The following is a 15454-nucleotide window of genomic DNA, read 5'->3' as shown; positions in this document are numbered from 1 at the left end:
AGCCTAAGCATTATGAAAGATATTAATTAATCTCTCAATAAGGTGAAATATTTCATGGAAATATATGTCATGTCTTTTTCTACTTATATATCTATGTATTGCAAAAATTGACCTATATGATATTTATGTTATATCTATGTATGCGTGCTAGAGTATTAAAGTGTAGTTGGTTATCACGCTAGTCTTATTACACTGGAGTCTCTGATTTGAACTCAGGTTTAGACAAATTTTTAAAAGTAGAAAAAGAGTGGAGGTATAACTATTAGAGTAGATTTACGTCCACTCACATTTTCAGTGGATTGACAAAGACTCTAAAGACTATTTGGATCTCTAGTTTGGAATAGCAATCCCAGGAAAATATGATTTTCAAGGAGCTGTTGTCTAGAGAAATTAGAAACTCTAAAAATGTTGAAACATGTACTGATTTGATTTGCTAAGTTTCTAATGCTTGTGTTGCTAAGTTTCTAATGCTTGTGTTTGCAGTGTAGGATTAATTACACTGCAACAAATCTTACTTTCCATAACATTGTGTTATAGCATCAAGGTTATTGGAGCTATTAAAAAAACGTGATTAAGTTAAATATTAAAAGAAAAAACCACACTAAATTAAAAAATAATAACCTCACGTTGGAAAGGGATTTGTGCCCATTTTCCTCCAAAAATTCCAGTTCCCTCAAAAAATCATTCACATCTTCCTCAAAATTTTTTACTTTCCCTCTCACAAATCAATCTTGGAGTTGTATTTTCTTCATCCCAACAAATTTTTGTTTCGTTCTCCTCCTGCTTTTCCTTCTTCTCCTCCTTCTCCTCTTCTTCTTCTCCTCTTCTTATTCTTCTTCTCCTTCTTCTCCTTCCCGTCCTCCTCGTCTTCTTCCTCTCCTCCTCTCCCTCCTCCTCGCCCTCCTTCTCGTATGGTACAACTTCAATTATAAACAACAGAGTAGAGATTTCGAGCAGATCTGAGCTTGGACGGTGAGCGAGTAGAAAATTGAAGGATTACACAAGCAAATGTGAGCAACTGGGCAATTTCGTGAGAGGAATAAAGCATAGGTGTGGCCACGCAGTGAGTTAGTGCCAACTACAACGAAAGTCGAAGGTAAAAATAACCCTAAACGTAATAAGGCCATGATACCTTGTTGTTTTTGTATATCGATGAAAATATTTGTCTGCTTTACAAAGATAATTACAATTAAGTTTATACACAATAGAAAGATCAAAATAAGGAAAGTCAAATCTACCCAAATTTGTAGATCAAAATTATAAATTACAGCTCATTAGGAATTGCCTATTTTTAAAGTTATCAGGGGCATGTAGTTCATTATTTTGTTCAGTGGGTTGCTCACCATGTCTTTGGCGCTAGCAACATCATCAAATTGGTTTAGGTATCCCTTAATCCCTAATTTTCATTTCTTTCAGTTTTGCGTGTTGTCTTCTTATTTTTAGCTTTTGAAGTTATGAATTTTGTTGTGGAAATAGAAAATTAATCTTAAAACTATAACAAAAAACTATCAAATTAGGGTGAAAAATATTATTTACATGATTAGCTGAGCAATTGAAGTCAATCTCTGGCTGAAATGAAGTTTAGTTCTGAAATTGATCGAATGAAATCTTAATAGTGTCCATATTTTGCCTGAAAATCTGGAAAAAAAAATACGCAGTCCTAATCTGTTTGTTTGCTTCGCTCAATGACCATTCGGAGCAATTATAATCAAACATAATAAAAATAAGAAGAATCAAACGAAAGCAGCCCATTTGTTTGATTTTTCTCCTCACAGAACAACCAATCATATTAATCACTTTCTTCTAGTATCAATCACTTTATTGATTCACAAAGAGTTGATGCAATGAGTAGTTTAGTATATGAAGCAAGTTTAAGAATTAGAGATCCAGTTTATAATGTCTAGGGGTCATTTTCCAGCTCCACAAACAAATAAACGAATTGTAAGTAGAGCTAGAGCCAAGACACAGGTTAAGCTTGTCAATATTCACTGCCACCAAGTCAATTTGATGACACTGATTTGCAAGGAATTAGCCAAAATGCCACCACTGGTTTCACCACTGTTGGGCCACCGCTCACTTGAAATTAATAGTAACATTTTGAGTTGGTTTATTGTTATTAATACATTATGAATGATGTTGGTTGCAAAAAAATTTGGTTTAGCTATGACTCTAAAATTGGCTTTTTAAAATTATCATTGTTCTGTGATGTTAACCTTCCTACTACATATATGTTCCTCTAATTACGATTATTGAGCTTTAAAATAAATGATTCAAAATTTATTTTATGAATTATATGATGTTAAAGTTGAAGAATTGCCGAGAGTGTTATTTTGCTATGCATTACTATTAGGTAGTTTAAGTCATGAGTGCAAGCATGATTTGGTCCTTCTTGGTGAGCTATTTCTTAAAAAAAAAAAGGGAGCGGTGCAACAATAGCCATTCTAGTGTCCTTGATCTTGCACATTCTTTTGATAAAATTTTGGTGAATTCCCTTGTTAAAATTCTGTAATTTTAGTTTCATTAATTGAATTATAGGATGGTTGGAAATATCCTCAATGAATCATGGATGTAATTACATTATATGATTCCTCTTATTAGAAATGTCACTACTGTTGTTAGGGTCATATCTTGCTTGTGTATTTGTAATTTGATTTCGGTGTTGGGTTTGAAAAGACATAATTTTCTATGATTGATGACAAAGTTCTTGATTACACCAGAAATGTGGTATCTTCTTCTGTTTAACTCAGGGTTGTTTAGCTACTTAATTTGGTTAAATTGATTATTTTGTAAGACTCAAGTGTACAAGCAGTCAGATTAAGTGTTCTGGAAAAAAATGCGCTTAAGTGACGAAGTTAGGAGCTAAATTGATCAAATGACGAAGGAATGAAGGATGTTGCCCAGCCGAGCGTTGCAACGCTCTCATTAAACATAAGTCCAACGCTAGCTCAACACTGGAAGACAGAATACTTGGATGCAGGGTAGCGTTGCAACACTGCCCCAAGCGTTGCAACGCTCCGGAGATGCCCCAAGTCCATCGTCGAGGCGCTCATCAACGCTACGCTCCAACCTTCTAGGACAGAATAGGCAGCATTGCAACGCTCACGCTATGTGGTTTGACGGACGTACAGCCTCAGCACGTGGGCAACACAACGTCAGGACAACGTTGCAACGCTTGCCTAACGCTCGGCCAGCGTTGCAATGCTTTTCCTAGCATTGTGACGCTGCAATAGTTTTATAAAAGAATAATTTGGGTCAGCCGATTAGATATATCGAGTACACCCGATCTTGAACATTACCGCTCTGTTCCAGCCTCGTTTTAGCTCCCTTTTATACCAGAATTCTGAAAAATTGTTCCCCTTTGCAAATTGTATTGATTTAGAACATGTTTCGTGGCTAATAGGTAAGAACTTAGCTTGGGTTTGTTAGTTTCGTTTGGTTCTGATTCAATTCTTAAGACTCATATTGTAATTTTGTGAATTTTATTATGAATTTATGAGAATTTATCTTGAGCATATTATTCAATTTTTGTGTATGGGATAATCTGACAAATTAGTTATACATGTTTAATTGATTGATTTGATTGGTCCTAAATTGTAATCGTTAGATAGTCATCACCTAGAAACATAAGTTAAGTTAGTTTATTGTGTTAATTTGGGATTCCAATTACCAAGCATTTACTTTCTAACTTAGATAAATACCGCTTAATTAATTGGTTAGATGATGGAAATCAATTAATTGGCTTAGCTTTTCCTTACATCTCAATGCCTGTTGATTGATTGATTGGTTGAGGATTCTCGCTTTTCTATTAATTAACTTGATTTTCTAAACTATCGAATAGGATTCTAACCGAGTATACTAAGTTTTAATTCAAATATTCTCATGCATCTTTTGATTAGTTTGTGATAGAATTGATGAGGAATGAATTAAACTATAATTACCCAAGCTAAGTATTTTGTTCGATTGATATTCACCACATCTGTTTACGTTGTGCACTTTTTTTTCTCTTGCAATTTATTTCACAACTTTTCAGAAACCCCTCCTCCCCCCTTTTGGTTACTTCCTACAAGTTCCAATCTTTAAGGAATCCATATTCGGCTCTTTGTGGTTCGACCCCAGACTTGCTACTTGTATTACTAATTAGTATAAGGGATTAGTTCGGTGCATACAAATTTTATTTGCATAGGTGCGGGTTTACGGGCGACGGTGAATCTAGTGACCAACCAAATTAGCGTCATTACCAGGGAGCCAACAAAATCCTTGATTTTCGAAACTTGTAGTGTTTATCGTTGTAATCAATTTTCTCTTTTGGTGCATGACCCCCGATCCTAAAGGTACTAGACAATTGTATTTAGCAAAGATTTTGAGGGAGTAGTGGAGAATCATAAGAGAAAGAAGACAACAAGCTGCGCTTGACAGAGAGATTCGTGTTGAAGACACATCGGGAGAAGAAAGCATTCCTAAAGATTTTCCAATGATGGTTGGACGAGAAAAGACCCTCAAGGAGCTTGCAACACCTGACTTTCTGCAACAGCCCTTGTGCATTGCCTATCTTGAGATGACAAGTAACTTTGATCTTAAATCTGGCTTAATTCACTTACTTCCTGCATTTTCTGGTCTATAGAGTGAGAATCCGCACAAACACTTAAAGGAATTCTATGTGGTGTGCAATGGGATGAGACCTGATGGGTGACTCAGAAGCAGATAAATATGAAGGCATTCCCTTTTTCATTGAACGGAGATGACAAGGAATGGCTCTACATTCTTCCTCTAGGGAGCATCATGTCCTGGGAAGAATTGCAGAGGCAATTCTTGCAAAAGTTCTTTCTAGCATCCCGAGTTGTTGGTGTCAGAAAGGAAATTTACAACATCATACGATTCAATGGGGAGACCCTTCACGAATATTGGGAATGATTATTAAAGACCTGATGTAGACCGACAAAAGCAACATAGATCCAGCTACAGGAGAAGCCTTAATCAATAAAACCCCAACTGAGGCAATGAACTTGATAACTACTATGGCAACAAATTCTCAATAATTTGGCACTGGAGCTGCAATTAGTGTCAAATCCGCATATGAGATAAGTGAACTTAAGAAAGAAATATCTGACTTAGTTTCTATTGTAAAGCAGTTGGCGAAAGTGGAGACTGGACAACCCGCTACTGTTTGCCAAGTATTTCATGGGACTGGTTATTTAGCTGACATTTGCCCAAGTGCTCTACAAGGAGTAATGCCTAAGGTAAATGCTGTTGGAGGCTACAATTTCAATGGGCAATGTAGAAGGCGTGAACCATTCAGTCAGACTTACAATTCTGGGTGGAGAGACCACCCAAACATTAAATGGGTGGGACAGAAGGAGCAGGCTCAGCCTAGTCATGGAGCTCTGTCTGGTTCAGGTATATCCTTAGAAGATATGGCTAAAAGTCTTGCTGATAATCATTTTAAATTTTAGAGTGCCATTGATGCTTTGGGGACCCAAGTCTCTCAACTAGCCACCTCGATGAGTAAATTGGAGAGACAGTCTGACAAATTCCCATGTCAACCAGAATCAAACCCTAGAGAAAATGTAAGTGCAATCACGTTGAGGAGTGACAAGGAGCCAGAATTGGAAAGCCCAGGAATTTCTTCTTCAAATTCAACTGTCTTACCACCACAAAAAAAAAAACACGGAATATCTTCTCACTCTTATCCTTCTTTGGATGCGTATGTGCCTAAAGCGCCTCTTCTTTCAAGGGTTGCAAGGCAAAAAGAATCAATGGTTGACAAGGACAAGGGGCTTTTGGAGATGTTTAGAAGGGTGGAGATAAATATCCCTCTCCTCAATGCAGTTAAGAAAATTCCTAAATATGCCGAGACAAGCCAAGGAAAATGAGAGAATTGTGGTAAGTTAATATGTGTCTACGATCTTTCATAAAAACTTGCCTGAAAAACAAAAAGATCGATGTATGTTTTCTCTCCCTTGCATCATAGGAAGAAAGAAAATTGATAGGATTATGCTAGATTTGGATGCATCAATAAATGTTATGTCTTATTCAATTTATCAAGAATTAAAGTTAAAAGACTTAACTGAGACTAGAGTTGTTATTCAATTAGGCGATAGGTCTTTTATACACCCATTAGGAGTTATAGATGATGTCCTAGTTCAGGTCAATGAATTGCTTTTTCCTATTAATTTCTATGTTCTTAATGTGGAAGAGCCCACATCTATCTCATTTGCATCCATCTTTCTTGGTGACCATTCATGAAGCCAGCCAAGACTAAGATTGATGTCGATGAGGGCACTTTGTCTGTGGAGTTAGATGGTGAGTTGGTTAAGTTTAATATTTTCGATGCTATGAAATCTTCCACCATAGGGTAAGTACATTCTTTGTGCCAGATTGATGTGTTTGACTCTCTTGAGTAGGACGTTATATGGTACGTCTATGACGACGATGAGGATGACTCATGATATTTGATCCCTCTTAGAGAGCTTGCCACTTTGTTTATGACAAAGCTAGTAAGTATGCCCTCATATCCTGATGATGAATCTTCTAACAAGGTGCTTCCTTCTATTTTGCAGGCACCTAAATTGGAATTGAAGGAGATTCTAGACTGTAGGAGTATATCAGTAAGCAGCAGAAGCAACAAGGATTAATAAGTACTCTAATTCATTAATTTTTTCAGTAACTAAAGCATGCTCATACAATAACAAGAGGGTTTCAAGCCATACCTTTGTAGAACTTCTTGAAATCTCGATTCTTAGCTGCAAACTTCTCCAAAACTCACCGTAGACCACCTCAAGATCTTTCCCACTATTCTCTTGGAGCTTTAGATTGAGTTGTGAGACTCAAAATAAGCTTGAATGAAGGGAACATGGAGAAGAACTCACCGCAACAACCCACTTGAAGAACAACTTATTCAACTCGAATTTTCAGCAAAAACTATATAGATGCATGCCTCAATTCCACTCCAATCTTCCCAATATATTGCAGGACTTTCATGCAAAGAAGATGGTTGCATGAGATGCAGATCATGCTTGGAGTTATTGAAGCCAAACTTAAGTGGGTTTGGTGTGAGCTAGTTGAAGGTGTGATTGGGAAAAACCATAATTCCATTTTGTGTTTTTCAAACTTTTCAATTTTTACCAAATGATTTCAAAAATCAATTTGATTTCAAAAATTGAAAATATTATTAATTTTGCAAAATTAATTTCATCAATTAATTTTCTAATAAAACTAATAAATAATTATTTAAATAATTTAATTAATTCTAATTAATTTAATATCAAATATTAAATTAATTTTACACAAATCCACCTTCATATATTTAAATCATATTTAAATATTTATTAATTCTCCTATTCCATTTAATTCTTAAAATTAAATGTGTAATTATATCTCATATAATTACTGATTTCTTTAATTCTAATTTGAACATTTGAAATTAACTTATCACGCTACTCTAAAGCTAATCCATTTACGAGCTAGTAGGGGGACCTTGTGGACCTATAGATCATGGGTTCCAACGATCTGAGATTAATTGGCTAAATTCATTAATCCGAATTAATCACCATTCGTTAACCAATGGGTGACTTCACTAAAGTCCATAGTTGAACTCCCCTCAGTATATGTTTGGTTTTATGTCCTAAAACTCATGGTTTGTAAACACGAGAACTTATTCTGAAAATTCAATAAGTTGTTATTGAATAGATGTTTTGCTTATTGGAAATCCAATAAACCGTCCCTTAACTATTACATGAGTACTTGAACTTTATGTGGAGACATAAAAGTGGATCAGGTTCGAGTAAATAGTCAAAATGATCTATAGTATATGAATAAGGTTGGGTGCCTTATTCTGATAACATTATTGGATGTGGCCTGCTCTGTAGTTGTTACAAGGAGTTGTAAAGTGCTACAAACGAATTGATCCTAATTCCTTCATGTTTTGACATGAGAAGTGGGGGTGTTCTTGTGCAAAAGGGTTTGTACAAGATCGGACTACGAAAGTAGTCACTCTTACTTTATAACGTTGTTTACTGTTTAAGACTGACTATTTCAAAGCGATAACCTAGGTAACTTGACCTTAATCTTGAGCTAACTATGAACTCCTGTTTATTCGGGATTATTCTTAAATTTGCATAGATTAGGGTTGGCTCAACAGCGCCGGCTCAATAGCCTCGCATTTCAGGGGTAAGACTGGGTAGATAGCTGAGGACATAGGGTGCAAGATGGACATCACTCCTACCCACTGTTAGGGATAGTAGGGAGGTCGTTCCCTTAAGTGCTGATTCTGGGTCTTGAATAAGGGGCCCCACCCTCTCATTGGCCCGAGAGGGACTCAGTTTGTTGATTGGATCACAAAACAATTGTTCATTAGAGGATCAGTGGGACTTAAGGGACAAGAGGTAATTTCGAGGGTAAAACAGAGATTCGACCCAGTCGTTATTACGAATAACCTGTGAAGGGTTAACTTACTAATCATGGTTATATCGAGTGAACATAATATAACTACAGTGAGGGAAGTTCAACTATGGGCTTTAGTTTAGTGACCCATTAGTTAATGAATGGGGGTTAATTCGGTCTACTAGCTTATGAATGGATTAGCTCTAGAGTAGCGTGATAAGTTAATTTGAGACACTCAAATTAGAATTAAACGAAAATGGAGAATTAATATTTAAATATGATTTAAATATATGAAGGTGGAATTGTTTAAAAATTAATTTAATATATGATATTAAATTAATTAGAATTGTTTAAATTATTCAAATAATTATTTACTAATTTCATTAGAAAAATTAATTTATGAAATTAATTTTTTAAAATTAGTGATGTTTTCAATTTTAGAAAATAAATTGATTTATGAAATTAATTGAAAAGTTGAAAAAGATAAACAAAACACAAAAGTGGGAAATCGATTTTTTCCATTGTCATCTTCAAGTAGCTCACCCATAACCCACCATCTTCAAGCTTCAATTATTCCAAGTATGAGCTGCATCTCATGCAGCCATTCTTATTGCATGATGGTCTACAATATATTGAGAATATTGGAGTGAATTTGAAGCAATACAATCGCAAGAATTTTTGCTAAAAAATTTGGTTGAAGAAGGAGTTATTCAAGTAGGTTGCCGCTGAGCTATTCTCCAAGTTCCCTTGATTCCAGCTTATTTTAAGTCCCACAACTCAATCTAGAGCAGCAAGAGAGTAGTGGGGAAGATCTTGTGGTGGTCTACAATGAGATTTGGAGAGATTTGCAGGAAATTGAGATTTTAAGAGTTCTACAAATGTATGACTTGAAACCCATTAATTTCTGCTAGAGCATGCTTTCGTTTCTGCCAAAACTAATGAATTAGAGTACTTAATGATCATTGTCGCTTTTGCTGCGTGCTGATATAATCCAACACTGTAGATATATTATGTCCACTCGATATAACCATGATTAGTAAGTTAACCCTTCACAGGTTGTTCGTAATAATGGTTGGATAAAATGTCTGTTTTACTCCTGAGATTATCTCTTGTTCCTTAAGTCTCACTAATCTTCTAATGAACAATTGATAAGTGATCCAATCAACAAATCGAGTTCCTTTTAGGCCAATGAGAAGGTAGGGCCCCTTGTTTAAGATCCGAAGTCAGCACTTAAAGTAACAACCTCTCTACTATCCCTAAAAGCGGGTAGGAGTGAATTTCTTCTTACACCCTATGTCCCCAGCTATCTACCCAGTCTTACCCCTGAAATGGATGTTATTGAGTCGGCGCTGTTGAGCCAACCCTTACTTATTCAAATCTAAGGATAATCCCGAATAAATAAGAGTTCATAGTTAGCTCAGGATTAAGGTCAAGTTACCTAGGTCATCGCTTTAAAATAGTCAGTCTTAAATAATAAACAGTGTTATAAAGTAAGAGTGACTGATTTTGTGGTCCGATCTTGGATGCATCCAATAGTGTTACCAGAATAAGGCACCCAATCTGATCTACTTTTATGTCACCACATATAGTTCAAGTACCAATTAATAGTCGTGGGTCTTTTAGGTTTATTGGATTTCTAATAAGCAATATATATATTCAATAACAACTTACTGAATGTTCAAAATAAGTTTTATTGTTTACAAACTACGAGTTTTAGGACATAAAACCCAAAAAACTCCCACTTGGACTAGAACTCCAGCGATAACTTATATTCAAATATATAAGACTGAGTTTCTGAGTTTTATAGAGAAATATAATAAACTAGGGCATCACATACCCATGGTTTACCATCTGGTATCACATACCCGATATTTCTTCCATTTTCCCTAGGTTATTAACCTTGTATTCCTAGTCTTACTAGGTGATTCTCAAACACTTTAGCCAAGAGAATCTTTGTAAACATATTATAGTGTACAATAGACTTCGTATTAAACTATATGGAAATGCATCCTATTCTCAATAATGACCAGGAAGTCATACTTTCCTCCCATTACATTGAGGTACTGTCAACTCTTTGAGTAAGACGCATCTGACTTGTCTTAACAACTCTTGTTAATAGTGTTAATTTAATAACTCTTTATTAAATAGATCTAGAAATATTTAAACTTTTTATACTTTGATCTAATCGATTTCTAGCCGTTTTAAATATCTGAATATTTACAAATGGCTTTTAATTAGTTTGTTTCTTAACAGAAGTTGCTATTAGATAGAACAAACACATATTTCAAAAATGAACATTTCATTTACAACAAAAATATATACATTTTCTTCTTTACAAGATAACAAAAGCAAGTAAGAATATCATTAGACAGCAACATCTCCCACTGATTAAGCTAAGCAAGTGGTCCTTAGGAACTTGTTTGCCTGTTTTGCTTCTTCTGCTCTCTTCTGAGCAAGGTACCGAGGGCAGTTTCTTTTCCAGTGCCCTTCTTCGTTGTAGTGGAAACACTTTCCTTTGTTTGCAATATTGTTTTTTCCTTTCTTTCAAACGAGTTTCTTTTGAAGGAAATCAAACTCGAGATTTCCATAAGCAGCAGAAATAAGATTATTCCAAATTACAATCATAAATGAACATCACATATTATAGTCGAATACAGAAACAAGCGGTTCTACAATTAATACATAAATTACAGCATGAAAACTCAAATGAACAAAAAGAATACTATACGAACATTTGAAGATGCATCTCCACACTCCTTTGCGCACGATCGCTCGAACATCAGCAAGCTCGAACGCTCGATCTACACGACTGCAACACAGAAATGAACACAGCATGAACACTTCGCGCTTGAACTATGTGATCGCCTCGGTCACAAACTCCTCAGCAACAGCACGAACGGCCTCCACAGCACCTCGACGGTGTTGAGTTGAGTAAGACACCACCAAGAATGCTACCTTGGTATTCCCAGTGTGAGAATCCAGAGGTTGGGCTCTATTCAGACTTGGTATGAGGTAGACGAAAGAGGAAACACCGATTGTGTACATGACTGAGCAAATGGGAGATGGTAGAGACCTATCGTATAGGTCGATGTTCAATCATTTAGCTAAAGCTAAGTGATCGTCTAACAAAAGCTATGAAATCATTTAGTAAATACTGCAGATCGTTTAGCTTGCCACTACATGATCGTTTAGCTTGCCCAAGCTATCGTTTAGTAAATCTATATTTATTTGACAACTCCATGAGATCCTTTTTCCAAGAGAGAAATCTCAAAAAACTTTTTATCAAAACTTTTCAACCGTTACTAAAATTAGGAAAACCATTTTCCTTTTATCTCACGGTTACTATGAATCCAATAACCACCCACTCAATTGATTATTAAAGAAAAATAATTAATTATCCAATAATTAATATTATTATAAATATAAATGATAACCAACTTATCATACTATATTTGTAACCTATATTTTTAACATTTCATCTCATGAAATATATAAACCATAGTTCTCTATTCCATGGTACTTAATGTAAATCTTATTTACATCAATCCTCCACTACATGTATCTCATACATCATACCGATTATATCATATATAATCAAAATACCTCTTGTCAATTTGAACATTTCAAATAAATACCAAGAACTGATCCTCAACTGAATCCATTGAGATACCAAGGGGACCTTATAAACCTATAGCTCGAAGCTCCAACGGTACGTGAATAATTGACTAAACTCTTTAGTCGCAGGATCCACTATCTGTTAACTGCCAGACACTCCACTAAAGACCGATAGGTGAACTCTTCTTACCACAGATATATTATGTGTCCATCTTAATCAATCAGTAGTGCGACAACAATTCACAGATCGCTTGTAAGTATAGTTGATCCAATAACCGTTATGCCTCTTTAGTTACATTTGTCTCCTTAAGTACCACTGATCCCTCTAATGAACATAAGTCATAGTCCTACTATAACTGAGTCTTCTCTTCCAAAGAGAAGTTGTGGCCATTATGTTCAAGCCCCATAATCAGCCCTTAAGGGAGCAATCTCTCTACTTATCCCTGCTTCAGGAGAGAAGTGAATTCCATCTTGTGGATTGAGTTCCCAGCTCCCAGATCAGACAAGTCCCCAAAAAGGTAGGCATGTTGAGTTGGCAATCTGGCCACTCTCACCCATACTAATTAAAGGATTGTCCTCAAGTGCAGGAGTTCCCAAAACACTCAGGATTGAGGTCGTGTCACCTATGGTCATTTAGGTAAGATGCAAGTCTTTAGTATCAACAACGTTATATACAGAGTCTAGTCATCTCGTGGTCCAGATCTTATACAAACTCTTTGTATAGGACACCCTCACTCGCACGTCTTCACATGAATGGCCAGGATCTACCATCTATAGTAATTTACAACACTTGCAAACCTCTACAAAGCGGGTTGTATCCGTAGTGTCACCAGGATCAGGTATCCCACCTTAATCCTTATACTATAGACCTATTTAGGTTATCACTTAAGGCATGATTCACTTGTATATCACATATACATGCTTAAGTTCACATAAGATAACCAAGGAGCTTTGCTTATTGGATATGAGTAAATGCTAGAATTAAATAACAATTATTTTATTCAATAAACAATGTGTATCTTTACAAAACAACGAGACTCCGGGAGAATTAAGACACTAATCGCAACAATCTTTCACTTGTCCTAATGACTCGGGAGACTAATGTACAATACAATATAAAAATGTACAATATACAATAAACTAGGGCATACCCCAGTATCATCTTCTACTTGCCCTAGACAAGATGCGGCATGTCTCGCAGACCCAGACTCTCCAGGTGACCCTCGAACCCTTTAGCCGTCAGGGTCTTTGTAAAGGGATTAGCAACGTTGTGCTTCGATGCAATCTTCGTGACTATCACATTACCACGATTCACAATCTCCCTGATCAGGTGATATTTTCGTTCTATGTGCTTACCCCAACTATAACTCCGAGGCTCCTTCGAATTTACCATAGCCCCGCTTTTATCACAATAAAGAATGATCGGCAAATCCATATTTGGAACAACTTCCAAATCTGAAAGGAACTTCCTCAGCCAAACAGCCTCTTAAGCTGCTTCACATGTGGCTACGTATTCGGCTTCCATAGTGGAGTCTACGATGCATCCTTGCTTGATGCTTCGCTAGACTACAGCCCCTCCATTTAGAGTAAACACTGATCCCGATGTCGATTTGCGAGAATCTCTATTAGTTTGAAAGTCAGAGTCCGTGTATTCTATAAGGATCAGATCCTTATCTCTATACACAAGCATGTAGTTCCTTGTTCTCCGAAGATACTTGAGGACCGTCTTAACCGCTGTCCAGTGATCAAATCCTGGATTGGATTGATACCAACTAACAATCCCTATTGCATAGCAAATGTCGGGTCTGGTATGCAACATTGAATACATTAAGCTTCCTACAATAGAAGCATAGGGAATCTGTCTCATCTCCTCAACCTCTTGAGGTGTCTTAGGACATTGATCCTTAGACATAACGATTCCATGCCTGAAGGGTAACAAACTCTTCTTAGAATCCTACATCCTATACCTGATCCACATTTGATCAATGTACGATGCCTGAGACAGGGCTAACCGTTTGTTCTTGTGTTCTCGAATAATTTAGATCCCTAGAACATACTGTGCCTCACCCAAATTTTTCATTTGGATCTTAGCAGCTAGCAAACTCTTAATGCCAGTCAGATACCCTACATCATTCCCAATGAGTAGAATATCATCTACATACAATACCAAGAAAGCTACTGAGCTGTTGATGATCTTCTTGTAAACACAAGGCTCATCAACGTTCTGGTCAAAACCAAATAACTTGACAGTAGTGTCAAATCTGATGTTCCAAGATCTAAATGCTTGTTTCAGCCCATAAATGGACCTATTAAGCTTGCGGACTCTTTTTCTCTTGATCTGAAACTATGAACACATCTAGTTAAGTCATATAGATGGTCTCTTCAAGATTACTATTCACAAAGGTAGTCTTGACGTCCATTTTCCATATTTCATAATCATAAAATGTGGCTATGGACAGGAAAATCCTGGTAGACTTGAGCATGAAAACAAGTGAGAAAGTTTCCTCATAGTCAACTCCCTCAATCTGGGTATAACCCTTTTCCACAAGTCTAGTCTTAAAGGTCTGCACCTTTCCATCTACACCTCTCTTTACCTTAAAGATCCACTTACACCCAATAGGTCTAACCCCATCAGGTGGATCAACAAGCTCCCAGACGTTGTTGAAGTACATAGACTCCATTTTCTGTTCATGGCCTTAATCTATTCATCTTTGTCAACATCCTCCATTGCTTCCTTAAAAGAAACGGATTCTCGACTCCATCATTCGTAATGATGTTTTGGGCTTTAGTCAAACCCATGTAGTGATCCGGTGGGTTCATAACCCTCCCACTACGTTGAGGCAGTCTCAACTCTTGAGCTGGTTGACTAGACATTTCGACCACAACAACTCTTTTTGATCTGTCGGTCTGTTCAACAACTCTGTTGAACCCTCAGCAGTCTCAGTCTCACTTGAGATCTCACGAAAAACAAGCTTTCTTCGTGGCTTATGATCCCTCATGTGATCTTCTTCCAAGAAGATACCATTTGTGGAAACAAATACTTTGTTCTCACTCAGATCATAGAAGTATCTGATGCGTTATTTTATTAAGTGTGGAAAATGGATGATATGCGTTGGTGGAATTACATTGTGCACTCAAGTTTCCCCAGCGGAATTCAAGTGTAAATTCCCCTGAGTTTCCTGGTAAGTCCAGAGTCGATCACAGGAACTTGTGAAAATAGTTTGTGTTGATAATTTTATTATGAAAACTTTGCGGTAACCAGGTAAATAAATGAAGTGGTTGGTTTGTTGTTGCGTTGATAAAAAGAAATAAATAAATGCAGCAGATTTGAGAAACAAAGTTGCGTTGATAGATGCAATGAGTATGTGATGAACGGGTTGAGAAGATCTTTAGCTAGCGTTACTTGGGAATGCGTCAGACTATGCGATCATGTTACTACCATGCACAGCAAGTCATTTTC

The 15454-nt window shown here is 36.5% G+C and overlaps 1 protein-coding gene across 10 annotated transcripts in view; it reads left to right on the top strand.

Moving 5' to 3' along the window:
* Positions 1–452: 452 nt before the first annotated feature.
* Positions 453–15454, top strand: part of LOC120069613 (methylmalonate-semialdehyde dehydrogenase [acylating], mitochondrial-like) — a 49021-nt gene continuing 34019 nt past the window's right edge. The window contains exons 1-3 of one of the 10 annotated variants that reach the window (XR_005479598.2): positions 602–1096; positions 1305–1382; positions 2792–3522. Coding sequence is in view for 2 of the 10 variants with exons in the window: in XM_039021412.2 (XP_038877340.1) it covers positions 1345–1382 (38 nt within the window). In the remaining 8 variants the exon portion in view is untranslated. Of the gene's footprint in view, positions 1097–1297; positions 1383–2791; positions 3523–15454 lie in introns of those variants that run through there. The other 9 variants (XR_005479597.2, XR_005479599.2, XR_005479595.2 and 6 more) reach the window with 9 other exon arrangements.

This window comes from Benincasa hispida, chromosome 2, assembly GCF_027475165.1.
Source record: "Benincasa hispida cultivar pf3 chromosome 2, pf3_genome.v1.1, whole genome shotgun sequence".
Lineage (NCBI taxonomy): Eukaryota > Viridiplantae > Streptophyta > Magnoliopsida > Cucurbitales > Cucurbitaceae > Benincasa > Benincasa hispida.
The sequence above is the reverse complement of the archived record's forward strand: the minus strand, read 5'-3'. Positions and strand labels throughout refer to the sequence as shown.